Genomic DNA, 27,216 nt, shown 5'->3' with positions numbered 1-27,216 from the left:
TTGTGGAGCAGTTCTGCCTGTACCCACCAGAGGGCAGAATTTGCCAGTGAGGCCATTCATAAAAGCAGTGCCTCTCTGAAGGTCAACAAGCTATTTTCATCCTCACAGCTGTATTCAGGCTGCAATAGGACAAGTGTGGAGATAGGTCCTGTTTTTGTATAACAGAAAATATTAAATATCTATGCACAAGAAAAAACAAAACACAAAGTAGTGTTAAAGGGCTGATGTATTTTAACAGGTTACATCTCATATGTATGGAAAGCACTGAATGCATACTGAAAATAAGACAAGACATGAGTGAACCTGATATTACAACAAGAAATGGTACTGATATTGTTATAGGGAACACAATAAGCCTTTTAAGGGAAATGCATTATAAGAAGATGAAACTCAAGTGCTTTGGTGCCCATTAGTAAACTGGCAAAAACGTTTCTTTTAATTGTCAGTACTTATTCTAGCTCAAGGCATGTGTTTCAGACAGGATATCAAAAAAGACCTTTACATGGAGTGCATCAGTCATCCAGGTTATCTGTACATTCAGGTTATCTGTACATTTGCTGTGTGATTGTCTTTGAACAGTCCTGAGAAATGCAACCTTCAACCTAATATCTATCAAATAAAACTGTGGCAAAATAACATGAAAATTTTAAAAATACAATTTAAGGCACAAAACCATAAAAACTGAAATTACAACATCAGTCTAGTAACAAATAATGCAAAGTATTTATGGCCCATAGAGATGATAAGGCCACTCCTGTATTTCTGCTACTATAAACTACCAACAGTAAAAAATGAAAATGAAACACTTGGGCAAATACTGAATTTAAGCCATCTAAGTCTGCCACTGCAAAAGCATTACTCCATTTTTTACTAGAAAAATACTTCAATAACAAAGTAGCACAGTGTCAAAATATAACTCTTAGAATGAAAACAATTCGCAATTAAAATTGTAACTTAATAAAACTAAATATTAGTTTTGTTCAAAATTCAAAATGTCTCCAGAAAAAGCCATTTGTGGTTCATAAGGCACACTAAGGCTTGGCATCTATTAACCAAAACATCAGAAAATCAACACTAGGCATGTTTTCCCACACTGCAGATGGGTAGTAGGTCCATTTTAGAGTAACAGCGTGAAGCACAAAATGGCAAAGGTCTCTGCAAGCACACATGTGTTTGACTCAGCATCTGTTCTGTAGTACTTTTGTGCAGGGCTGATCACACCTCTTCATAAAAGGCCATCTGTGACATGTAAGCAGAATTTCTCTGAAAGACAAAACACGTATAGTGTAAAAAAAGAAAAAAAAAAGAAGTCATAAAGAAGTTATAAAACAGGATTGCACCCTCAAGAGTTAAGAGGGGAGACATTAACTGTACAATGTATACTTAATTTAAAGAAAAGACTAATTTTTTGTAGAGGGTTCTCTCCATCCTTGTCTCCATCAAGATGTTATGGCTTGGTCTGGAATGTACCACAGTATGGCATTTAACTTAAAGGTTGTATGGAGGATTTTTTTTTTGTTTCAAATTGTCAATGATAGCATTATAGACGTGCAGTAGCCTTGTAATTATGATGACCAAAAAAAAGAGAATAAAAATTCATCAACTCTGGACGTGGTGGGGCTAAACATTTGCCAATAAATAACGACACTGCCTCGTTATCTGTTAGTTGATAGGCTGTCAATCAATCTCCCTACGTTTCTAGCGTAACTGACTTGCCTGCGCGCTGCCGTTACGTGGTTTACGTACGCCTGTCACGCAGTCCACAGACGCAAGACGCACAGACGCTGTTTACTCCACCAACGCAACAGTTCTTAGCGGCTTTTTTGACCTATATCTTCCTCGCAGTTAGCACAAAGTTTGTTGCAATGGCAGACAAGAATCCAGGAGCAGTTAGTCGCAAAAGAAAGTCCGTTTTTGAGATTGCTGAAAGAAGAAGACAAGGGGAAAAGCAGCGAAGCCAAACTAAGGTGATTCTTGTAGATTCATTCCAGCGATGGCGCAACTGAAGCAGACGAAGGGTCTAAAGACTGACGCACTGGTCCACAAATTACTCCTGGACAGGTCACTTCTGCTTATTATGAAAATGTACTTTATTTCCAAGAGCGAGACAAACGTTTTTCAGGACACGAATGCGATATCCTATGTCTGAAAACGTAATTTTCAAGGCAAAGAAAGAGTCCGCTTGCTGCTGCGTGTTGTAGCTAGTTCATTCGCACGGAATCTCCGGGCACCCCTCTCTTCACCCCTTTCCTGTTCCTCTCCCCGCTGCCCATTCCACTCTTCCCCCTGCTCCTCAAATCTCCGGGCACCGCTCCCCTCTCCTCTCTCCTCTCTCCCCACTCCACTCTTCTCCCTGCTCCTCACTTCTTGTCCGTGCACGAAATGTCCGCGCACCCCCTCCCCCCCCTCCTCACTTCTCCACCTTGCCTAACCAACACTGTAGTTAGTTGTTTACCTTACAAGTCATGTGCAGCGCACCGGCTGTAAACAAACCTGTTTCTGGCGTAAGGAGGAGGAGGGAGGAGGCGTTTCTACGTAGGGAGCTGTGGGGGAGGGGGGGTGATTTCACGCATGCGCAACATTTGAAAAAGGACAAACAGTCGCTGGATTTCTCGTTCCTTGGAAAATCCTCTATACAACCTTTAACCATTTCCACAAGCAGGTGATACCACAAGATCAAGTTACAAGTCAGGTAAGTGGACAGGCAGTTCAGTAAGAATGCATTTTCAAGGTGTTTTCTACAATAAAAACACCTAAACCTGGCTAAATGCAAGGTGGATAACTGACCATCCACACCAGAAAAGTTATATCGGTGTATCTTTAAACTCTTTAGTTGCTGATATAAATCTTTTAAGACTACTAATAACAAACATAGTCATTTGATACATACGTTGCTGTGAGGTACGTAGTGGGGTTCTGGGTGGTACCCGCGGGGGTCTGAGTGGAAAAGGCCAGCTTGCTGCTGCTGCTCCTCCAGCTTTAGGGATTCAATCTCAGATTTAAGCTCCTTCAGCTGGTCCTGGAGGTGCTTACTCTTCTCCATGTACTCCAGTCTGAAATAAGAAATTAAGGATATTATCAAAATCTCTGAAGTCATTGCCCACTCCAGTTCTCCATCCATCCATTTTCTTCCACTTTATCCAAGGCCGGGTCGTGGAGGCAGCAGTCTGAACAGGTAGGCTCAGACTTCGATCTCCACATACACTTCCTCCAGCTCTTCTAGGAAGATCCCAAGGCGTTCCCAGGCCAGCCGAGACATACTTCCTCCAGCGTGATCTGGGTCTTCCCCAGAACACCTCTCCAGGTAGGTGCCCAGGAGGCATCCGGAATAGATACCCAAGCCCTCTCAACTGGCTCCTCTCGACGTGAAGGAGCAGTGGCTCTACTCTGAGCTCCTCCCATGTGACTGAGCTCCTCATCCTATCTATAAGGGGTCTTGTTCATGATATCCATCCTATCATGAACAAGACCCCAAAATATCTGAACTCCTCCACCTGAGGCAGGTACTCCTCACCCACCTGGAGAGGGCAAGCCACCTTTTTCCAGTAATAACCATGGCCTTGGATTTGGAGGAGCTGATCTTCATCCCAGTCAATTCACACTCAGCTGCAAACCGCCCCAGTGCAGTGTTGTAGGTGCTGGTTCGATGAAGCTATCAGGAAATCATCTGCAAACTCCAGTTCTGCCATTCCTAAATTAACTTTAATTGATTTAAAAAAAACTTGTCTTTGCTCTTTCCTCACTAGTTTATAAGGTTAAATCAAAATCTGTCTTCTGTGTTTGACCTAATCTCCAGTGTTGTTATGGTTAACCCTGTCAGCAGCAATTAAATTCATGTTTTTCGATACTGTATCATTGACAATGTGTGTACAATAACCAGTAGGACTTACATGTTGCAACATGCCACTGTACTTACTGTGTTCAGAAAATGTCCCATTTCAAGCTAATATCATATAGCCAAGTGAACAACAGTGGAATACTGCTTTCACTTCTGCAGAGTTGAACAGAAAGCCCACACCTGCTTCTGTTACATTTTAGATCAATACTGTCATTTACAATGAAGTCATGTAAAATCATGAGCTGTGTGTGTTATAGTGTAGGCCTGTTGAACTATCTTACCTCTCTCTCTCAATCTCCATGGAGAGTCTCTTCATGTCGGGGTCTTTAAAGTCCAAACGCATCGATGTGGAGTCGTAAGAGAAGTTTGAGGCTTCAGGAGGAGGGGCAGGAGGGGCAGAGTAGGCTGCTATGAGCTGGACACAAAATGTATTTAGTGTAAAAAATCATTAAAAAAAATACATAATACATAATTACATAATTTGTTCAACTATACCCAACTTTAACAAAAGATAAAAGATAGTAAAGATTTGTATAAAATAAAATGTAAATTTTACAGGGTACAGAGAAACAAGTGTAAGAGTAACATTTATTTATTACATGAGAATGTTTAATTTGAATCAGCTCTTGTGTGTATTACCTTTAGACAAAGTGAGAAGATTTAGAAATATGTTTGTTGTGTACTGTAGTTAGTTGCTGAATGATTGGTTTTACTGCTGCCTCAATTCTGACAACACTTCACTCGCTCCACCTTCACTCATCTGAAACCTCAATCCCACATTATACAAATAACTTGCATTTTTCAATCTCAAAAACATTGCCCGACTCTATCTATTATTACTGTTGAACTGCACTGAAACCTTTGACTGAGACACAAAAGCCACTGAGAAAGGCAAAGTAACTTGCAGCAAAACTGCAATAGTTTACTGCAGCAATCAATAAAGTATCTCTCTCTCTCTCACTTTCAATGGAAATAAGGTCAAAAGATGAATGGATAAACAAACTTGAGGGGCAGAAACAAAAAACAAACAAACTTGAGGGGCAGAAAGCTTAGTCCTTCAGTTTAGATGAACCCAATACCAGCTGGCAAAAGTTATTCAGGTTGGCTTGTTCTCTGCATCTGAATGTCCAAAAACAAGCTCGCAAAGATGACTAGATGAATAAAAATTGCCCAAGGTGATTGAAAATTGCCTCTCTTGGTGTTAAGTAAAATAGTGCCCTTACCCTCGGAAAAAACACATTTAGAAGTTTAGTACTAAATTAATTTTATAGGCATTATGTTGTGAATCCTACAGAAGCTATTAAGCAAAAAGTAAATGAAAAAAATAGGCCAGACATAATAAATACTATATCGACTTATTGCTCAATATATGAAAGCTGGTATGGTACAATATATTTTGGGGCACAAAATGTATCGGGAGGGTCGGGGGAGATTTGGGGGTATTTTTGTTGTAATACAATGATAGTAGAGATTTAAAAGGTTGATTAATTAGACATAGAAGTCACTTATTCACAAATAATAACACTTTCTGTTAGCTGTGGCAGTTTTTCAAACAAAGGAATAAACTAATATTCTTCTGTTATGTATTTCAGGGAGATGTTGAATTTACATTTTCTGTGTCACTCCAGTGGGATTTGGTGGTGGCATTGCTTGCAGCATAAATAAACACAAAGTAACTTCCAAATGCACTGGGGCTCACTGAAAGCATCATAATATTTAAAAATGTGAAAAATTGTTATTGGCAAAAATGTAATATTGACAACGTAAGCTCAACTAAAATAAAACTAAATATTTAATTGTTTTTAAAGAAAGGTCAAACACAGCTATAGTGGTGAATTACTTGTATAGATAATAACTATAACCCATCCATCAATTTTCTTCAGCTTTATCTGGGGCCAGGTTGCATAGACAACAGTCTGAGCAGGGAGCTCCGGAGATTTCCCTTTCCACACACACACATCCAAAAGACATAGTCCCTCCAGTGTGTCTTGGGTCTTCCCCAGGGCCTCCTCCCCAAGGGCTGACTCAGTTGAATCATCTCAACATGTAGGAGCAGCGGCCCTACTGCCGTGAAACTGGGCTCCTCATTCTTGAACGAAGCTCCCGGCCACCCTATAACCTACTTGTACTATTAGCACACTAAGAGCACTAAGCCCTCTGCATTACTACAGTGTGTTTAGTATTTGTATTTAGTATTTGTATTTCGTAAAATTACCACTAAGTCAGCTGATATTTCAAAACTATACTTTGTGTATCAAGATTATTGATTAGTTTTATTTTTTTGATTATTGATTAGTTTTATTTTTTCATCCTTAATCTTAAATAAATCCTTAAAAACATAAACAAGGTCTACTTTTAATCAGAGCCATTTAACCCAAAAGTATGAACATTTATTTGTGGTTTAGGTGTATTACCGTATAAGATCATATTTAGCTTTCCAAGTACCACCGTGGAGAATCACCACAAAAGAAAACAAAAACATTATTAGATTTGTCTCTAAATTAAACTTAAGTACTTAAACTGCAGAGGGCCACACTTACCACCAGAGGCAGCCTGTGTACCATTAGTCTGACAATGCTCTAAACCATGTGCATTTAGTGACTAGATACATGATTTTTAGAGATAATTTAAAGACTGACTGCAGGTTTGAATTTTAATAAGATGCAAGATAATTTCAAACCATTGGATCTTGATTTCATTAGTTGTGCAGTCCTAATTTGGTTGTAAAACTTGTATAATTACCATCACATACTTTACAAATATGACATATGAAGTAGATCTTTCCATGTTTGACAATAAATATTGTAACAAAGAGCAGGGAAACAGGTCTATCCATCATCTTACTGGATAGGTCGTCTTGGTGATCTCCAGCAGTTTCTGTTTGGCCCTGCGCTCCGCATCCTTGGCTTCGGTCAGATCCTGTTTCAGATGATCGGCCTCTTTTAACCTGAAAATACAACTACTTTAGTGACTCCACATCTAACAGGGCACAGTGGGAGATTAATAAAAAAGGCATTTACAGTAAGCCACCGAAGAGCAGGTGAAGGTAACTGTGTTTTTATTCAAGAGTGTGATTTTTAAACTAGATTAGATTTAGCAGGTCATTAATCAGTAAATGGAGCTGGAAGAACAGGTCATGCTGCTCATTCCTGTTGAGAACCAGGAGGTGAGCCCTATTTACCTCACATAACCGTTACAGACAGCAATCCATCAGAAGGGAACAGGAAGGTACAAAATAAATGTAAGGCATGTAAGGAAGTAGTGAATATTAGATAGTGATGACACAGAAAATTCTAAAGTACTACTAGTTAATTGTCACATGTCACCAAGTGCTTTGATGATCAGATTTCTCTTGGGCATGTTACCACACCAAAAATCAGATCTAATTATTTTTTCTGCCCATGTTAATGTACCAGCAGTAAAAAACAAGGCAAAAAATTATGAAATATAATGCTATACCTCTAAAGGCTGCCACAAAGTACAGGATTTTTCAGTCTTAAACAATTTTTAAACGTGCGACAAAAAGCACAAACCACAGACATGAGGAGAATCTTATGAAATTTTAAATCTCCGATCACAAAGACTGTAGTGAGATATGTCTGCAGACCACAGGTTACAAAGCTGTCAGAGTGCTGCACTTTTAGTTTAGATATAAGTCAAAATTGAGTTATTATTATTTGTGAAATGTGGTGCAATACTTCTAGATACATGATTTTTAAAGCACAGAACGTTGGCAATAAAGTACACAGGAAGTAGAGTCACTATAGCTAATCTGCAGCTTCACCTGGTCCGTGTTCTCCGTGGATGTGAACAGACACACCTGAGGAGCTACTCTCACCTTTTTACTTTTAAAGAACGCTTCAAACAGGATTCACAGCACTGTTTTATGGACTGGATGTGGACAAATTCTATGCATAATGTGGGTGAGATGCTGAAGTTCATATTTACAACTTTACGAGAGGTGATTAATAATTATTTTTGCTATGAGTTTATATGTTGCGCCTCTATGTTCGTCACTCCTCTGCCCCTGACGCTTTGTTTTATTGGCTGTATTGTGTCAGAGAAAATAATGATGGTCTACAAAGCTGCATATTTATCATACTATTAAAAATCAGTGCACATTTTTGAGCTTACAAGCCAATACATTATTAAAAGGTCTGCAATATTAGAGTACAATAATAGTGTGACATTTTGATATGGCCAGTATTATTGCAACAAAAGTGCTCACAGGTCTATAGTCCCCAGTGTTGTGTGTGTCTGACCTCCTCTCGGATTGCTCCACCAGTTTGACGGCTAACTGCTCGGCCTCTCTCATCTTCTGCTCCATGAGTCTCTTCTCTTCTTTGGTCTTGAGTGCCGTCACCTCCAATCGCTGCCTCTCCTGCTCAGCCTCGGCAGCTTTATGAGCTAGAAGCTTTGCCTCCTCCTCTGCAATCTGAGCCTTCTCCGCCAAAAGGTCGGCCGTCTCCTCTGAACGCAGCTGAGCCAAAGGGTAGACAATTAAACAAGGGTGCTTCAAGATTAGACTAATTCAATTTAACACATCTTAATAATGACATTAAGAGGAAATGCCAAAATCATCAATGACAAAACAGCAATTATCTTAAAACCCAGATTTATTCATACCTTTGCACTCTCTGCAAAGTTTAAATGTTTATGTAACCTTTCTGGTAGAAGGGCTGCCATCTGCTTAACTCCGTGGAGGTGTTATTGCTTTGCCCCTAATGTTCCAAAGTATGGCATTAAGCTCTTGCCACTCTATGAAAAAATTTAAATGTATATTTGTAATTGTAAAAATTCAAGTTAAATATGTTAAATTCCATACTGTGAAAGAGGCATAAAATTTCCATGGTGATTTCCTATCAGAAAAGTTACATAATGCGTCTTTAAATACACTAACAGAATTGTTAAAGCGGACGTATTATGCAAAACTGACTTTTCACTCTTGAGAGTTTTTAAGCTGTACATCTTTGTTGTGATGCCAACAACGTCACCTCCCATTGGGCACTGCAGCTTTCTAATACGAAAGTCAGTGGACTCATTTCTTTTATTTTTTTAGCTGAATATTGCCATTTTAAATTTTCAAATAATAACATAATGATCCACAGGTGTCATAGATAACTATATAACAGGCACAAGCATAATAGGGTTTTTGATTTAACAGTACACATAATGCACCTTCACACACATGCTTCTTGGGATAGGTATAGATTTTGTTACATATTTAAGTGGTGACCTTAAACTACATCAGCCCTGAAAGGACAAACTTCTCACCAGAGCCTCGTTGGCAAGTCGGGCCTCATCCTGCAGCTGGAAGAGTCTCCGCTCCATTTCCTCCTTTGCTCGCTCAGCCTCTTCCCTCATCTGCTTTTCTCGAGCCAGGATCTGCCTCTCCATCTGAAAGAGAAGACCAAAATTAAGTCATTTAGATGCCATTACAAGCACATAATACCACAATTTGTTTTAAAGTAATAAATTAAACAGTGAGGACGTTGTAACGCATGCCGCTGATTGTGAGTACATTTAAAGCCAACCTTTTTACGAGCTTTCTCCTCTTTGGCTTGAGCTTTCATCTGCTGAACCTCTATAGAATCCACCTTTCTCCTCCTCATAAACAGGTCATGGTTTCCTATGCACAACTGCAGGATCTACAAAAGAAGAACTTCTGCTCAACAAAATGACTAATTATTAAATGTTGCAATATTCAGAAAACCAAAACTTAAACTGACCAGTTTGTTTACGCGAAGCTGAGATGAGTAAAATTTGAAAACATCTTTCTTCTTGTCAAGAGGCTTGATAGTGAACTGCAACGATATAAAGGGTACGTTTAGTGCAACATAATAACATATTATAAAACAATTTATCCAAATTATGGTACAGTAGGCTGCAGAGTGTGGACAGTAGTTTTTGATCCCACCTCTTTCTCGCTGTAGGAGATGTTGCGGATGCCACTCCAGGGGAATGATTTGTTTGGGTTGAGTTTGCTGTTGGGACTGTAGATGTGAAGGCCCTGGGCATCCACTCCCAGCAACAGGTCTGTGTCTCTTTTGTTTTGCTTTTAGCACAAAAAACACATGTAGTTCATAACAGATTCAGAGTATAATTCATATTTTTCTTGCATAGATGCATTTTTATTCAAGCATTTAAATAAACTGTATCTAGCCTGCATTCTCACCATTAACAATCACAAATCAGCCTTGGTTAACTGTGCCTAAACTGCAAATAGAGGACACAGACATCCCTAGTTAAGGTAGTGACAACTCAGATCAGAGAGGATCCTTATAAGTTCACAGCAACTGGATTTCAGCATTGAAACTTGCAACCCAAAACAGAAAGTTGAGTAATACTCATTCATGCTTTCTGATTGGAAATTGTAACATAAATAAATGGGAAACCATGACCAATGATTTTGTAATTATGAATAAATCAGCATAAGAATGTTATAAGTAAATCAGATTTTTACCCCGTATTTGGGTCAAGTTTATGAAATTTTAAATCAAAATCTTGCACACAGTTCCTAAATAGATGCACTGTGAAACATTTCTGGTATCCCTTTGCCTGAAATGTTTAACAATATGGCATTAAACTTATCATTATGACACCAACAGGCCAAGTTACTTGTCAGATCAGTGGAGAAGCGGACCCAATCACAGTAAGAATATTAGATTTTCTGGGTATTTTTAAGAACTAAAAATGCAGGATAAATAAAGTAAAATAGTGTACTGTGATACATCCCTAACAAAGCTATAAGGACTCCATATCCTGAGGGCAACTTTATCCATACTAGATGTGATGATGAGCCTACCTGTTGAAATTAACAGAGATTTTTGTTTGAGTTTTCTATCATTATTGTAGTTAATTGCTCAATGTGCTTTTGATGTGCTGATCCACCAAAATATATATATACAGGTATTAGGGATGCACAGATATTTCTACCCAATTTGATTTTATTTGTAAATGATATGTGACCAAAGAGCTCCTTTGTTTCACATGCATCACTGAAATAAAGCAAATCTGATTACAAATCACGACTGACTAGGCTTGGGGAACAATGGAGGGCACCGAGACCAGACTGATAACAATCCAGGTAAGTGGTGTTGGTGTGAACACTGTGTACTCACAGTTATAGCAAAGTAGCTCACACCATACATTTCAAGGTCTTGTGCAATCTTTAGATACTCCATCTCCGCCTCGTCTCTGCAGACAGACAGGATACATTTTAAGTACAGAAGGCATCACTCTGACAGCTTTACTGGTGTATCCAGAAATACTCCGCATTTACAATCAGAGTGGGACGTTGGGAGCTCGCTCCTTTCACAAAAAAAAAATCTATATATACAGAAGGTCCTCAACCCATCAGCAGGACCGATATCTGCTCCTTTGTGCAAGGAGGAACAGGCTGAGCACTGCTCGTGCCCTACAGAATGACCTCCAGCAGGCCACTGATATAAATGTCTTGTGACTTTGCTAGATCACACCAGAACTGGCACTTGTGAGCACCTGTGATAGACGTGATAGAGTTTGGAGAAGACAAGGAGAATGCTATGCTGCCTGCAACACTGTTCAGCATGAGCGGTTTGGTGATGGGTCAGTGATGGTCTGGGGAGGCATATCTATGGAGGAACATACAGACCTCTACCAGATTTGATTTTCAGGGTGTCTATAAAATTAAGCCCTCTGTAGGATGAACATTTTATTTAAAGAGGTGGGATCCTTTTGTTCCTTGGGCATTGCCCTGTTCATATTTGTTTTCATATTGAGAGCTGGTGTTTTTTCAAAGTGTTCCTTTAATACTTTTGAGCAGCGTACATTTCTGTAAATAATCAACACAAATCAGGCTGTAAATTTCAAAGTTCTGTATTACTTAAAACACATGAACTGAATTGCCAAATCCAGGTTTATTTAAAAACTGACAAAATAAACCCAATAAATGCATGGATCTGATGAAGTTGACAAGAACCTGACAGAGTTGACAAAACGTGAGAACTCAGCTGAAAACTGGCCAAATATGATAGAGGAACATAAATGGAATATTAGCCATTAGCTCCGATGCTAGCAGGCCTTTAGTGGTCAGTGCCTTGGCCACTACAGCAGTGTTTCTCTCCCATTCCTCTCCCTCTCTTCTGCCCCTCTATGAGTTTATATTCTGATATTGGTGACTTGACATGTTTTGTGTGTTGTGGCATCATGTGTTAACATGATTGATCTACAAGAGACTCATAATATAAGTGACAACTGTTTACTAGTTCAAGAGATGAAAAATGTAATCATCTATTCAACGATGCATTTTTGTTAAAGGTGCAGTGCATAACTCTCCAAGTGGAGGGTCCGCCACCTGCTTGTCTTCATGGAGATGTCATTGCTTTGTCTAGAATGTCCCACAGTAGAGATTAAACATATCTATCTCAAGGGAGACAAGTATAGGTTATATTACGGGTAAAATCTGTGGAAAGTCACCCCTATTCACAGAGAGAATTATTTTATTTTTGAGCAACAGAAACACTTGCAATGAGTAAATGCCAGATAAATGTGTTTAATGTCATATCATGAAACATTCCAGACAAAGCAAAAACATTTCCATGGAGACAAGCAGGTGACAGATCAAAAAAATGCACAATGCACCTTTAATTAAACTGGGAATTAAACCTTTATTTCTTTACTAAGTTGGTCAGTCTGCTAACTCCGTCAGCCTAAAATGTCAACTCTATCACACATTCAGCTTGACATCATAAAATATATTATTTATGCTAAATAAATAAATACTAAACTTAAACCATGAAATGACACTTTAACCCATTTCTAAGTTCACAAAAATATATATTATTAGCATATTTAGAGGCTTCAGGTGGATTTCCGTCAGCAACCAGTCAATTCCGTTAAACGTGAAATCTGATGGAGTTGACGATTGGTGGACCAGGTTTTTCCCTTGTTAAACACAGATTGTCACTGCAGCTAGTTTTAGGAAAACCATTTGTTAGCTGCCTTGATGACTTCACTTGAGGTGTAGACTAGTTCTGTTTAAACAAATGTATCAGAATGGACAGAGTTAACACTTCCCAGCTGTGGCGGGAGGAATTTTGACATTGGCAGTCTTAAATATCAGAAAGTCTAAAAGTGACAAGGCTCAGTGTTTGTGCTGTGTTCAGTAGAGTAAGAGTAACAAACAGGGTCCTCAGCGACCCTATGCTGGTTCCTACTGATGCACAACAATGACTTGTGGTAAGAGTATGCAGGCAGTACCTGGAGGATGAAGGGATTGATACAATTGAATGGCCCTCACAATCACCTGAATTAAACCCAAAAGAAAACCTCTGGAATATTATGTCTAGGTCCATTAGACGCCATCAGGTTGTTCTTCAGACTCTACAGGAGCTCAATTATGTCCTCCCAGATCTGTGTAAGGGCATCACCCAAGACACCATCCATTGTCTCCTTAGGCGCATGCCACAACGTTGTCAAACATGCACATAAGCACATGGGGGCCACACAAGAGATTGAGAAGCATTTTGAGCTGCAGAAATGACATTTTGGCAAAATGGACTAGCCTGCCACATAGTTTTTTCACTTTGATTTTCAGGGTGTCTATAAAATTAGGCTGAAAACTCACTGAAAGGGGTGGCATCCTTTTATTCTTAAGACATTGCCCTGTCCATATTTCTATAGATATGCAGCATTTTTCTTTACATTGAGATCTGATGTGTTATGAAAGTGTTCATTTAATTTTTTGAGCAGTGTATACATAGAGGAACTCTGAGATGCTAAGCTCCAAAATTACACTGATATCAATTTATCACACAGGGCTGTAGAGAAATGTAATAAAATCAGTGGTACCTGGCGATGCCTCTGTGCTCTGCATACCAAGCTGTGATCTTCTCCTCCCACATGTCAGCTGTCATTTGATACTGCATCAACACCTGAGCAGCACATAGACAGATTGTGTTAGACAGATTTACTTAAATATAAATATCAAAAGGACAAAAACTTACCCGCTTTGGGAGGAGCTCGTCCTGCGCCAGAAAACCAGGTTTGTGAAAGTTGGGGTCATAGTCTCCGTACTACAAAGCAAAGGAGAATGTCAGTATATAGAGGAAAGTCTAAAATAATCAATAAAATAATCAGTAACAGCATTCCTGACTGAACACATCTTTCTTATGTATCATAATACCTTTATAACATAAAATACTTTTTACTAGTACTAGTAACATTGCTATAAAATATTGCAGCAGACCATGTGTTTAATATTACATATTTGTCTCTATCAAGTCAACACAAACAAACAATGAAAAAGCATGCTTTCTTACCTTGGCTTGAACAGCATATGAGGCCAGTAAAACAGAGGCTTCAGGGGAACATAATATCTCTTCTTCTAATATTTGTTTTTTAACCTACACAACAAAAATTGTTAATAGAATGTAATTGGGTACATCTTCATGTATAATTACTACAGGTCTTTTTTACCTGTAAGAAGAAAAGATGTTGTGTAATTTCTTGGACCAATTCTTCTTCTACTTTTTCTGGGAAGAATTTTGCCAGAAAATGAAACGTTATTGGAGAGTCTTTGGGAACTTCCTGATCCAAGACCTTTGAGGGGAAAATGTTATCAACAGACATCAAATTGTCTGAATAGAGATTCAAAATTCAGGATAAGTACTCACTCTTTTGTCCAGTTTCAGCCAGGCATACGTGTCTTTAACTGTATATCGAAGTCCAAAGAACCATGTTTCTCTCAAACCAACAGTGCGGCAAACCAAGTCAAATAGATCTTTACCTTTCCATTTGACCTGAAACCATTTTTATTTTAATCATGTAGTTTATTGAAAAAAGAATTATTACGAGTAATTGTTTATTAAATTTGCATTTATTGTAGTCTCTATTACCTCACAGCTGAACTCCATCTCAGCATCCATTGTTATAACTTTGACCTTAAAAGTCTTTGGTTGTTTCTTCTTTAATCCAAGGATCGACATTTTAGGATGTTGCTGTTTAATAATAATAATAATAAAAATAATAATAATAATTAATAGATTTAAAGGGGGCAAATGGTACTGTTCAGAAATCAAAGCACAGCTTATATTACATTTTGTATGTTTGCTTTTACAATATGGAGCTAATCTAAATTTGATATAATTTCAATTAAATACTCTCTCTAAAACGTGCAATATGCAATAGATTGAATATCGTTACCTGTGGTTGTCGCAGATATTAACTTCAGTCGTACGCGATGCAATTTGTAAGATTAACCGTAAGTGGGGCTTTTTGTTTTTGGGAAGCGATGCTAAGCTAACAGATGTTTCGGGACCTTTTCAAGCCACGAAAGTATGACATAAAAGGTAATGGAAGCGAGAAACCCTTTTAGAAGTACCCATGGTGGTAATCAACCGAAAAAGTAAACTGAACGTAAAATATTACACTAAAATAAAGTGAGTTAATAACTTCCGAAAAAGTTAAAAACTGTTAGCAGTAGTTCGCAAGACTTTCGGGATTGTTTTGGGAAGGGGAGTATCTGCAGGATAAGGGCACGGCGCATGCGCTTGTCAATAATAATACAAAAAAATTAAATAAACGTTAAATTAGTATTCAGTTATGTAGCTTCCATTTTTCTCGAAGTTCATCCTGTATGAAATATTTCTGATCGCAAAGTGATGTATGATATATGTAGATATTTTGGTAGAAATGGATGTCGGTCCCTGACAGGCAAAACCGAGGGCAAAAAACAAACCACATATATGACAGCATATATGACTGCATACATACCTTTACTTAGCTAGTCGTTCGTGACTACACCGTGGATCTGCACGTTTCCTATGACTCTCGTTGCTCTGACTGGTTCAAAGGGTAAATAATTTCAACTCTCACAAGTTTTATTTGGAATTAGAATAATATGCTAATGAAAACTTATTTGGTCGTTTGGTAGTCTGTGAGTTAAACGTTAGCTAGTTATTTTACTCTAAATTCCAAATCCTCATCTCCTGTATCACAAAGCAGACATTTGTCTGTCTCAGTTTTAAATTATTGTTTTAGGAATTCATTGACTGGATACATTTTATTCAAAATGTTTATTTGTATCTCCTTCACTTTAGAGGAATCTGGAAAGGAAAGATACTTGGTTCTAAACATTTTAATTTCTTTCTTTTAAAAAATTCTTTTAAGAATGTAATCTCTTCTAGCTGACTTGGGGAAGCAAAAATTTAGTAAGGAACGTTTCAAAAATGTGTTTTTGTACTTTGAATCACAAAATTCAACTCTTCAATGCAAAGTTGTCTCAGTCCAGGAGAAATATCAGAATAACATCCTGCTTGACCATTTGACCAAATTTCTGGCAGAAATCAGCATGTTGTAAAATAAATCCATCATCCAAGAAGTGAGCTAGCCCATACTCCACCCAAAAGATTTGTTTCGAGTAAAGGAGGACCTGTTGGTGAAAATCTGAAAGTTTCACTAGTAATTTGTTTAACTCAAAGTCACATTTTAAAAGGAGGTTGATACTGCCAGTCTTATTGAAGATTAGATTGGGAATGTAATACCAAATAGAGTGACTATTACTTATAAAGAGCTTCAGCCGTTTGAGTTTCATAACTCCATTCATAACATAATAAATCTATCGCATATAAACCCCCCTCCGCCAATGGACTGATTAGATCGTCTTCCCCTATGTAATTGGCCCTCGCCACTAACAAAGTTAGGGGCGAGGGGTATTGTTCTTCGTCGATTTCTTTTTTTTATTCATTATTCTTTTTCCCCACATTGAATCGCATTTTTGACCCCCTGAACATGGACGAAAAGTCCCCAAACCGGGGTCCAGATCGATCGGTCCCGGCGAAAAATTCGATAAAACGGGCATCGCGACAATGAAAAGCCCCCCACTCAACAGCGCCCCCTGAAATTCAAAATTTTGAGATGAATGGGGCTGAGACGCATATTTTGTCGCACGGTCACGAAATTCGGAACAGTGATAGAACTCAAGGAGACAAACAAAAGCCAATCATTGTGCACCCCTCTGACGAACAGGAAGTCGGCCATATTGGATCAAAAATTCGGCGCCGTTTTGACTTGGGGGTCTACAAAAAGATTCAAGTCCCCGGGGTTTGGTCCAAATGAGCTCAGATTTGACATGTCACATCTACAGACATGAACTCACAGAAGTTGCCAAATTTTTTTGGGATACTCCTTACGGTTCGCCGTAGCACGCCGGCGAATAACGCCTTCATTTCCTGTTTTTTCGGTGGCCTGTCACGGCCACAGGCATTGTCCTAGAGAACTCAAATTCAAATCACAATTGCGTGATCCAGGTCTGAATGTAATGAAATATGAAATTTAATAAAAGTGAACTCTATAGCGCCCCTAGCATAGACGTGAAACGTCAACATTATCGGATTTTTACTAAATTCGGAAATTAAATTCTATGCATGATGACAAGCAAAAAAGTCTATTACGGACATGGTGCATTTTTCACGCTTGGCCAGTAGGGGCGCAAAGACTCCCCAAAAAATAGTTAAAAAATGATTACATGCCCCTGTTTTATCGGATCACGCTGAAATTTGAATCAATGATGTGTGATCTCAGCCTGAATATAATACACTATAAAAATAAATGAAAATTGAACTCTATAGCGCCCCCTAGCATTGACAAACATCAATATTATCGGATTTGTACCAAATTCGAGGATTAAATTCTAGACATGATTACAAGCAAAAAAGTCTATTACGGTCATGATGCATTTTCCACCACTGGCCAGCAGGGGCGCAAAGACTCCCCCAAAAATAGTTAAAAAATGATTACATGCCCATGTTTAATCGGATCGTGCTGAAATTTGAATCACTAATGTGTGATCTCAGCCTGAATATAAAACAGTATAAAACATATTAAAAGTGAACACTATAGCGCCCCCTACCATTGACATGAAATGTCAACATTATCAGATTAGCACCAAATTTGGGATTAAATTCTACGCATGATTACAAGCAAAAAAGTCTATTACGGTCATGATGCATTTTCCACCACTGGCCAGCAGGGGCGCAAAGACTCCCCCAAAAATAGTTAAAAAATGATTACATGCCCATGTTTAATCGGATCGTGCTGAAATTTGAATCACTAATGTGTGATCCCAGCCTGAATATAAACAGTATAAAACATATTAAAAGTGAACACTATAGCGCCCCATACCATTGACATGAAATGTCAACATTATCAGATTAGCACCAAATTTGGGGATTAAATTCTACGCATGATTACAAGCAAAAAAGTCAATCATTCTGCACCCCTATGACGAACAGGAAGTCAGCCATATTGGATCAAACATTCGCTGCCGTTTTGACTTGGGGGTCTACAAAAAGATTCAAGTCCCCGGGGTTTGGTCCAAATGAGCTCAGATTTGACATGACACATCTACAGACATGAACACACTGAAGTTGGCAAATTTTTTTGGGATACTCCTTAGCCCGTAGCACGCCGGCGAATAACGCCTTCATTTCCTGTTTTTTCGGTGACCTGTCACGGCCACAGGCATTGTCCGAGAGAACTCAAATTCAAATCACAATTGCGTGATGCTGGTGTGAATGTAATGAAAATATGAAATCTAATAAAAGTGAACTCTATAGCGCCCCCTAGCATAGACATGAAACGTCAACATTATCGGATTTGGACCAAATTCGGAAATTAAATTCTATGCATGATGACAAGCAAAAAAGTCTATTACGGACATGATGCATTTTTTCACCGGTTGCCAGTAGGGGCGCAAAGAATCCCCCAAAAATAGTTAAAAAATCATTACATGCCCATGTTTAATCGGATTGTGGTGAAATTTGAATCAATAATGCGTGATCTCAGCATGAATATAAAACACTATAAAACATATGAAAACTGACCACTATAGCGCCCCCTACCATAGACATGAAACATCAACATTATTGGATTTGGTACCAAATTCGGGAATTAAAATCCTATGCATGATTACAAGTCAAAAGTCATATTACGGACATGGTGCATTTTCCACTGTTGGCCAGCAGGGGCGCAATTGACTCCTTAAAAATATTTAAAGGGGCATTATGTAATGTGTCTAATGGACGAGCTGTCGGCCTGGGCGGATGTCGGGGAGAAAGGGTGGCGTGACGGGGCGGTCGCGAGTCCCAGGAGGTCGCGTGGGGGGGCGGTGCGTGCCGGGGCGAGGGCCACCATCGCCGCGCGCGGCTTTAATGACATTTATTCCTCCAAATTAAGTTAAAATGACTGATATTAATTGATTTGATGAATATGTTTGAAATGGGGAGGGAATATGCTGGGTAAATTAATCTGGAGAGACTATCCATTTTGGTCAATAGTATCCTACCAAAAACTGTTTTATCTCTTTGTAGCCATTTGTTTAAACTACATTTACATTTGTCAACATTATCATATACATTTGCTTTGTCTGAAGCGTGTTTGTCTCTTTATACCTAAATATTTCACTTCTTTCTTCACCTTTATTGTTATTAGTGCTGTCATGCGATTAACAAATTTGAGAGATTAATTAATTATGATCTGTAATTAATTAATCTAATTAATCTCATTTTAATCTCACCAAAGAATTGCTGAGAAAAGCCTTCAATTTGAGGTATTTTCATTTAAATTCATTGTTACATTATTGTGGCAGATCAAAAGACTGATATAGAACAAAAAAAAAGTGACTTTATAAAGTCATTTATTGTTTAACAAATCTCTCCAAATTGGCTGTTGAGCCTAAGTCTCCATGAATAAGAAACTGTTTGCTGTAAAGTAGCAAAGACGAGGAAATCTGAACATAATAACTTTTGTCTACTTAAAGACAATAAAAAGTCCAGTCTTTCCTTAACCATATTAAAAATATTATTGATAGAGAAATACTTTATATATGAGTTTAGTCCACTGGTGTTAGTCCTGGTTTAGTCCTGGTTTAGACCTGGTTTTAGTTCTGGTTTAGTCCTGGTTTAGACCTGGTTTAGACCTGGTTTAGACCTGGTTTAGACCTGTTTAGTCCTGGTTTAGTCCTGGACTGGATTAGTCCTGGTTTTAGTCTTGGTGTTAGTTCTGGTTAGAGGCGCACAGGAGGAAGCGCGGTTTACGCAGCGTACGCGAGAAAACACGATCCACACGCGGCTCACGGGAGCACGTCGGTGTCCGCGCAGTAACTACGGAAGGAAACGTGGTCCGCGCGTTCTCAGGTTAATGACAATGATGAAGTGTGTGTTTGTGTGTGTTTGTGTGTGTTTGTGTATAGGACAGTAGTGCAAACATCATGAGCCTATGCAGGTTGTTTTCACCAGTGACATTTAAATTGTAGGCGATATTATATTTGTTATTTTCTTTTATATTTCACGTTGGGAGAATAATTTCCAAGACACGAATGTGTTTTTACCTGTGCACTGCTGCCTCTGTTCTACTGGCTCTTCCACCTCGTCCATTGTGCGACTGACGCCGCCAACGTTAACATGACGTTTACGTCGCTGTTACTGCGCGCGTTTTGTGTGGGTTTCCGGCAATGAGTGGAATTACCGAAATAAAAAAAATGTGTGTGTGTGTGTGTGTGTGTGTGTGTGTGTGTGTGTGTGTGTGTGTGTGTGTGTGTGTGTGTGTGTGTGTGTGTGTGTGTGTGTGTGTGTGTGTGTGTGTGTGTGTGTGTGTGTGTGTGTGTGTGTGTGTGTGTGTTGTTGTTGTCCCAACAACACATAAAAACAGGTTTTATAATAAAGCAACTCGCATACAGAAACAGTAAAGTTAGAATTAAAAATGAGATTAACGCGATAAATATGACTGTAATTAATTAAACGCAATTAACGCGATAATTTGACACCCCTAATTGTTATATAATGATTGCAGTGGATGATCTTTTATCGCAAATAGCTCACATTTGTTCAAATTCAATTGTAGGTCTGAGGCTTTAGAAAAGCTGGTAATGATTTGTAGTGCCAAGGAAATTTGGTGTTCATCTCTTAAGAAGAGGATAGTCATATCGGCTGGCTAGCTGATTAATGATGAATGATTGGCCCATGACATCAATTCCAGCAACATCACTATGTTTTTATTAAAATAGCGAGTATCTCTGGAATTATATAATAAAATGAAACTAGAAAAGCACTCAGAGAGCGCAGACCTCCGCCAAGGACTACCCCCATTTTTTATATAAATTGCGATAAAATCAGTCTTCTGGATCAGATCCGGATCAGCCTTTGGAATATGAAAGAGGATCCCATTGTCCATCCCTGAGTCAAATTTCATGGGGTTTGGTCAATAATTAACCGAGATATTGAGAAAACAAAATTTTTGGCCCCATTTACCACAATGTTAACTAAAATTTCAAAGTGATCCAGAATCCAGGATTTCTTCCGGATCACCCCCAAAATGAAATCAGTTCTTCCTTTTCACATTTCCAACAAATCCTGAAAATTTCATCAAAATCGGTCCATAACTTTTTGAGTTATGTTGCTAACAGACAAACAAACAAAACAGACAAACGCCGGTAAAAACATAACCTCCTTGGCGGAGGTAATAATGTTATTTTACTTCCATGGCCAAACGGAGGAGTCGAGCGCGGAATCACTGCACGCGTATTTCGCACTACGCAAGCGTAAAAGCTGCAACTTTTGGACGCACTTTTGTACTAGAATGCATGGTTGGACTCGACATTAACGGCTGTCCGCTGGCCCGGGGCAACTAAAAGTTTGTCCGGGTAAGTACTCTCCGCTGCCTAGTTGCCCGAGTGGGCAAGTGAAAATAAAGCGACACAAATCTAGTTCCCCAATAATAATAACTATTAATTTGGTTGAAGAACAAAGCGACGGGTTGTCTGATCATAACGCTTTTTTTTTCATTTCCGTGAAAGGAACAGATAAGTCCAGCATTGTTGACTGCCGCGATCGGGCAATTGCCGCTTTTAACTCCGTGAGGTGCGGAGCTGAGCCTGTCCTTTCTCCTGCGCTGTTAATTAGTGCTTTGAAATTAACTTTTGAAATCCTCCCGTTTGCCCTGCAGCCTGTACAGAAGGTAAATAAACGCCTCTTCGGCTGTTAGTTGCATTGTGGATCTGATACAAGTGGCTACACGCTCCCAGTCAAGTTTAGTCCGCTTTCCCATTGAGAAACACAGAGCCAGTGCCAGGCGCATACGCCTCGCGTTGGCGCGTGGCTGTGGTACAAGCAGTGGAGCCAGGGCCTAACCAGCTGAACAGGCTTGTATGTAAATGCGAGGATTTCAAAAGTACATTTCAAAGCACTAATGAACAGTCTTTCTGAACCTGGGCTCTTTCAAACGACACAGAACTGCACCATGAGCACAATGTGTTCTTGGGGCAGTTATGTATGTGCTTTGAAATGTACTTTTGAAATCCTCGCGTTTGCCTTGATCAGCCTGTACAGAGCCTGTTTGATCGGCTTTACCATTGAGAAACAGAGTCGGTGCCGCGCGTATTGGGGTTTCCAACCTTGTTCCTCTGGAGAGCTACCTTCACGAAACGAAAATGTCAGAGTGCTATTAATTTTAGCGGTCACAGGAAATAAAGTATACATAAGCGCCATGGCAAGACTTAGATGGGGTACAGTTAGATAAAACACAAAACATAAACCATTGTTTATCTATGAATGAAATTCAGAAATCTCTTGCCGAGCTACTTGGAAGGGGCTGGAGAGCCACTGGTAGCTCCCGAACTACAGTTAGGAGAATCCGGTTCTAGAACGTCATGATGTCATACTCCCAGATGCGGGGCAAGAGGCAGTTTTTACTACTAATTAATTACATTGTATTTTGCCATGAAATATTGTCAAGGTAAATTGCCAAATATATATGGAATCTAATCATTTCTATTATCAACTACTAGACCCAAGACCATGCTGTGTTACAACAAAAATATGCAGTTGAACAATATATAATATAATATAATTTTAACCCTTCTGTGTTAAATAATATTGGCCTATAGAATGTTGTTGTGACGTCATCTGAAACCTAGTAATATGTCCTGCTGGAGCTGCCCGTGTGGCCTACCTTGAGAATCTCATGCATTTTATGAGTGTAAAAATAATGTAATTACTGGGTTTATATTAAACTTAATCAAGATGTTATATACATTTAAAACTGTAAACTGGGATTTTCATTTTCTTTCTTTTCTAGTTGTAATGGCATCCTCCAATGATGAGTTTGAACACGTGAAAGCAGTTGTCTTGTCATGTCATGAGGTCACATCTGCAGAGGAAAAGATAAAAATTTATGACACTTGGGCCAAGAACTTCGACCAGGTAGAACCACACAGTAATTAATGCCTGATAGCTCAAACTCCAAAAGTAATAACAATGTAATAATATAGTTTTGTTGCATTAGGATGTGTCAGTGTTGGAGTACACTGCACCAGATTTTGCTGCCAAAACTGTCTCCTCTCATTTCACTGGGGACCGAAACACAGCAATGGTGTTAGATGTGGCTTGTGGTACAGGACTGGTGGCCAAACAGGTATTACATTACAACTGTATTATTTATTAAATATTTGTATCCATAAAGTAGTGACATTAATATTTCAAAATGTATGTTTTCATAAAAGATATTGTAGGCTTTGTTGATGCATTCGTCTCATATAGTGCTTTCCAAATGCTCAAAGTGCAATGATAAAATACTATTGTAGCTCCATCTGCCCTGCGGCAGACTGGCGGAAGCAAGGCTGCCAATCTACTCCAGCAGCCACTCTGACTACCACCAATACTCACGCACACACAACATTTTAACGAGGCAGGGTGGGTAAAGCGCCTCATCAAAGAGCATAACCGTTTTTCCCACTGCCCATTGTAGCACCAGGTATTCCTAGCAGTCTCCCATCCCAGCTGGGAATCATCTGAGGTCTGAGGAGATTGAACTTTGACTCTTGATTACCACTACTACTGTCAGAAAGATGATTGTAAGCCCTCTTAATTGATGCTAATTTTGAGATCAGATGGCTGGATTGACCTTCTTAAAGAACTCCAGAGATGCTATAAAGAATTGTAAACCTCAAAAGGTTAAGTTTGTTGACTTCTTTAATGTAACACAATATTACACTCATCACTGTTTCTTCATTGTTCCATTTTCAGCTGCAGAGTCATGGATTTGGTAATTTTGTGGGCATCGATGGCAGTAGGGCCATGCTGGAAATGGCTAAGAACACCACGTTGTACCAGGACCTGAAGCTGTGCATGCTGGGAAGTCAACCTTTACCTTTTGAGCATGGTAATAGTCCCGCTGTAAGTAACTCAGTTCTTTTTTTAAAATGTAATTTGGTTTATTGGGATTATAAATTGAAATTATTTCAAATATTTAAGGCCTCCACACGCTACGGGATTTTTTGGTCTTAAACGATTTTTTTTTTTAAAAAGCACACACCACAGACACAAGGAGAATGTTATGTGATTTTAAATCTGCAATTGCAAAGGCTGCTGTGGGATATGGCTGCAGACCACACACTAAATTGTGAGTGCACCTCGCATCAGCTGTTTACTGTCTAGAGTAAAATGACTCGCTTTGAGATTCCTAAGTGTTCAAAAGATCAGAGCAGTGCACATGTAGTTTAGATGAAAGACAAAACTGTGTTATTATTTTTTGTGAAATGTGGTGCAGTACTTCAGATACACGATTTTTAATGCAACCACGGTTGGCTATAAAGTACACAGGAAGTAGAGTCACTATCGCTAATCTGCAGCTTCACCTTGTGGATGTAAACAGACATGTGTGAGGAGCTATTCTTGCCTTTTTACGCTACAAACTGGATTAACAGCGCTGTTTTGTGGACTGGGTGTCATTACTTTGTCATTATTATGACAAATTCTGTAGATAATGTCGATGAGATGCTACTGAGATATTCTGCAGTTTAAATTGATAACTTTATGAAAGGCAAGTAATAATTATTGTCACTACTTTTCAGTTACTTTTTTGTATCTTGCACCTCCTGTATTCATCACTTCAACTGCCCCTGATGCCCTGTTTTATTGGCTGTTACTGTAATGTTGCTGATGCTGTAGCTCAGAGTCACACTGACACCACACACTAGCACAGTGGCTTCAAAATTGCACACAGAGACACAAAGACTGGTCATGTCTTCCTGAACTCGGGGAGAAGCCAAACGCTTGCAAGAGAGCAAATTCTTGTGTAGTGTGTGACGGCCTTTACTGCTGTAGGAGAACTGTAGGAGAACCGTTACTTCCACAGATCGCACTATTGCCTATTTACATAGTGCCACTTTTCTTTTGCTGCAGGTGTATTTGATGTTGTTGTGATAGTTGGAGCACTCAGTGATGGGAATGTTCCTGCTAAAGTGGTCAGAGAGTTGTGTATGGTGACCAAACCAGGTGAGTTTGATTTTAATTCAAATTATTTTTGCAATGTGTCATTGGTGTAGCACTAATAGCATTATTAGTGGTTAAAGGATTGGATATAAAAAAGATTGATTAGATGCAAGAGTAATGGAATAAATAAGATCGGAGTTTTTTTTCACTTTTGTAGGTCAAACACTGAGAGTTTATTGAATATTCAACTTTGTGAAATTTTTATCATGTAGTACGTTACTTATTCTGCTCTTAACTCTATGCATCTATCCAGGAGGCTACACCTGTATGACAACTAGAAGCAATAAAGACAATCTTGTGTACAAGGCTAGTTTGGAGCAGGAGCTGGGGACTCTCGAGGAGCAGGGTTTGTGGAGGCGTGTCCAAGTGCTGTCTGTGGACCAGTGGGAGCGCGCCGTGTCCCATCACGAAGAGGGCTACATTCCTGGAGTCGTCTACCTCTATCAGAGACTATAAAGAACAGTTAGAGTAATATACTACATTGTTTAAGAGACATCATGTTCATATAAGATGCAGGTTAGAGTTGTGGGCTGCTGTGTCCATGGGATGGTAGCACAATGTCTGTTTATCTTAATAACATATCAAATATCATAAAATCCAATGGTCCAGAATTCAGCAGCCTCTATCATCACCAGAATACCCCTCCTTCCATCACATCATCCCTGTCCTTCAGCACCTGCACTGGCTCTCTATTCAGGGCTTAAATGCTTTCAAGGCCATTCACAATCTTGCTCCTCCTTACCTCTCCAATTTGCTCCACACCTCCATCTACTCTTGCTCCCTCCACACCTCCTCTTTAGCTCTTTTTCCCTTGCCCACCTTGTCACCATGGGGGGCAGAGCTTTCAGCTGCTCTGCTTCTCATCCCTGGAATCACTGAAGTATAATAAGATCTTATTATGGATCCATCCCTCGAACTCCCTTCCACCTAACCTCTGCAACACTGACTCTCTTCACCAGTCATTTCCAACTTTTTTTTGTCTTCAATACCCACTAAGCGTGGTGCCACACTATTAATGGTACCAGTGTTTCTTTAGCAAAAATAAATCTGTTAGTACATCGCCAATTATTACTACTGTATTTTCTTGTTTTATAAAAAAAAAAATTTACCAACATTATCCAACAAAAATATTCCTAAGGATGCAGAAAGAATATTTTACATTTAAATGCCATTCATTGCCACCTTTCCTATATACCTGGTTGGGAAACACTGCGCTATACAACCCACTCCAAATGGTTTAATTCCCTCAAAGTATTCCCTGTGAAAGGTCTTTTGTCATATTTGCTGCTCCATATGGTGTAAAAAGGCTGTTACATTTCATATGTCCATACCTAGCTATGTGTTACCTTTTGTGTTTTTAGGTCTTTCAAGCCTTTGTAAAGTGCCCTTGAGTGTGCTGGTGTTGTTAAATAAAGTGATTTCATATGTCCATACCTAGCTATGTGTTACCTTTTGTGTTTTTAGGTCTTTTAAGCCTTTGTAAAGTGCCCTTGAGTGTGCTGGTGTTGTTAAATAAAGTGAATTCTTTTTATTAGCCTCTAAAATATTTTACGCAAAGATGACATCTGTGAGAACACTAGTTTTGCTATTGTCCCAGCCTGTTCTCATTGCCCACTGAATTGCATTAAACTTAGATTGCGTGTGTCACTCTATCTTGCTGTCTTTGCTAGTAGGAGGAGAGAGTTTAAATAGACAGCTAGTTGTGCTACATTTTAAACCTAGACAGTAAAATTTTTTTAGCCTATCTACTGAGTATTTAAAGGTTTTTAGAAGAAGCGATGCAGGCAATCCATGAGCTTTGCAGATGTTCCACAGTCCAGGAGAAGTTGTCCTTTTATGACACCTGGGCACCTACATATGATCAGATAAGCATATTTTATCATGTAATACGTTAATGTTTTGGTAGAATACTGGAGTAAATTCACGTAGTTCTAAATGATTTGTAGGATCTTGCAGCTTTTGGCTATGGTGCGCCTGCACTGGCTGCACTTACTGTGTCTGGGCACTTCAGTGGTGATCGAGCTGTAGCAAAAATTTTGGACATGGCGTGTGGTACTGAGGCAGTAGTCA

The 27,216-nt window shown here is 39.1% G+C and overlaps 2 protein-coding genes across 2 annotated transcripts; one reads left to right on the top strand and one right to left on the bottom strand.

Annotated features, from left to right (window-relative positions):
* Positions 1-208: 208 nt before the first annotated feature.
* nf2b (NF2, moesin-ezrin-radixin like (MERLIN) tumor suppressor b) lies at positions 209-15,332 on the bottom strand. Its single transcript, XM_055148694.1, has 17 exons — positions 15,023-15,332; positions 14,716-14,817; positions 14,494-14,619; positions 14,297-14,419; positions 14,140-14,223; positions 13,825-13,893; positions 13,670-13,752; positions 10,960-11,035; positions 9,756-9,893; positions 9,568-9,642; positions 9,373-9,486; positions 9,113-9,235; positions 8,101-8,318; positions 6,683-6,785; positions 4,120-4,253; positions 2,891-3,053; positions 209-1,263 (listed from the first exon to the last, which is right to left on the bottom strand). The coding sequence occupies exons 2-17, from the start codon at positions 14,803-14,805 to the stop codon at positions 1,216-1,218; spliced, it is 1,767 nt and encodes a 588-aa protein (XP_055004669.1). The 5' UTR covers positions 14,806-14,817; positions 15,023-15,332; the 3' UTR covers positions 209-1,215.
* A 223-nt stretch (positions 15,333-15,555) lies between these two features.
* Positions 15,556-26,577, top strand: mettl27 (methyltransferase like 27). The gene is made up of 6 exons (XM_020923019.2): positions 15,556-15,673; positions 22,952-23,076; positions 23,159-23,287; positions 23,899-24,034; positions 25,057-25,149; positions 25,400-26,577. Exons 1-6 carry the CDS (start codon positions 15,643-15,645, stop codon positions 25,600-25,602), a joined length of 717 nt encoding a protein of 238 aa, XP_020778678.1. The 5' UTR covers positions 15,556-15,642; the 3' UTR covers positions 25,603-26,577.
* The last annotated feature ends 639 nt before the right edge of the window (positions 26,578-27,216 follow it).

Source organism: Boleophthalmus pectinirostris, unplaced genomic scaffold (genome assembly GCF_026225935.1).
Source record: "Boleophthalmus pectinirostris isolate CB_2022bp ecotype Guang Dong unplaced genomic scaffold, ASM2622593v1 HiC_scaffold_12, whole genome shotgun sequence".
Classification (NCBI taxonomy): domain Eukaryota; kingdom Metazoa; phylum Chordata; class Actinopteri; order Gobiiformes; family Gobiidae; genus Boleophthalmus; species Boleophthalmus pectinirostris.
The sequence above is the reverse complement of the archived record's forward strand: the minus strand, read 5'-3'. Positions and strand labels throughout refer to the sequence as shown.

Coding starts and splice junctions, on each gene's coding strand:
- nf2b (XM_055148694.1), bottom strand. CDS start 14,805: ATGTCGATCCTTGGATTAAAGAAGAAACAACCAAAGACTTTTAAGGTC. Junction 13,753..13,824: donor ACGAGCTCCTCCCAAAGCGG/GTAAGTTTTTGT, acceptor TGTGCTGCTCAG/GTGTTGATGCAGTATCAAAT. Junction 9,236..9,372: donor AGGAGAAAGCTCGTAAAAAG/GTTGGCTTTAAA, acceptor CTTCTCTTTCAG/ATGGAGAGGCAGATCCTGGC.
- mettl27 (XM_020923019.2), top strand. CDS start 15,643: ATGACTCTCGTTGCTCTGACTGGTTCAAAGG. Junction 15,674..22,951: donor TGCTCTGACTGGTTCAAAGG/GTAAATAATTTC, acceptor TTTCTTTTCTAG/TTGTAATGGCATCCTCCAAT. Junction 23,288..23,898: donor CAGGACTGGTGGCCAAACAG/GTATTACATTAC, acceptor TTCCATTTTCAG/CTGCAGAGTCATGGATTTGG.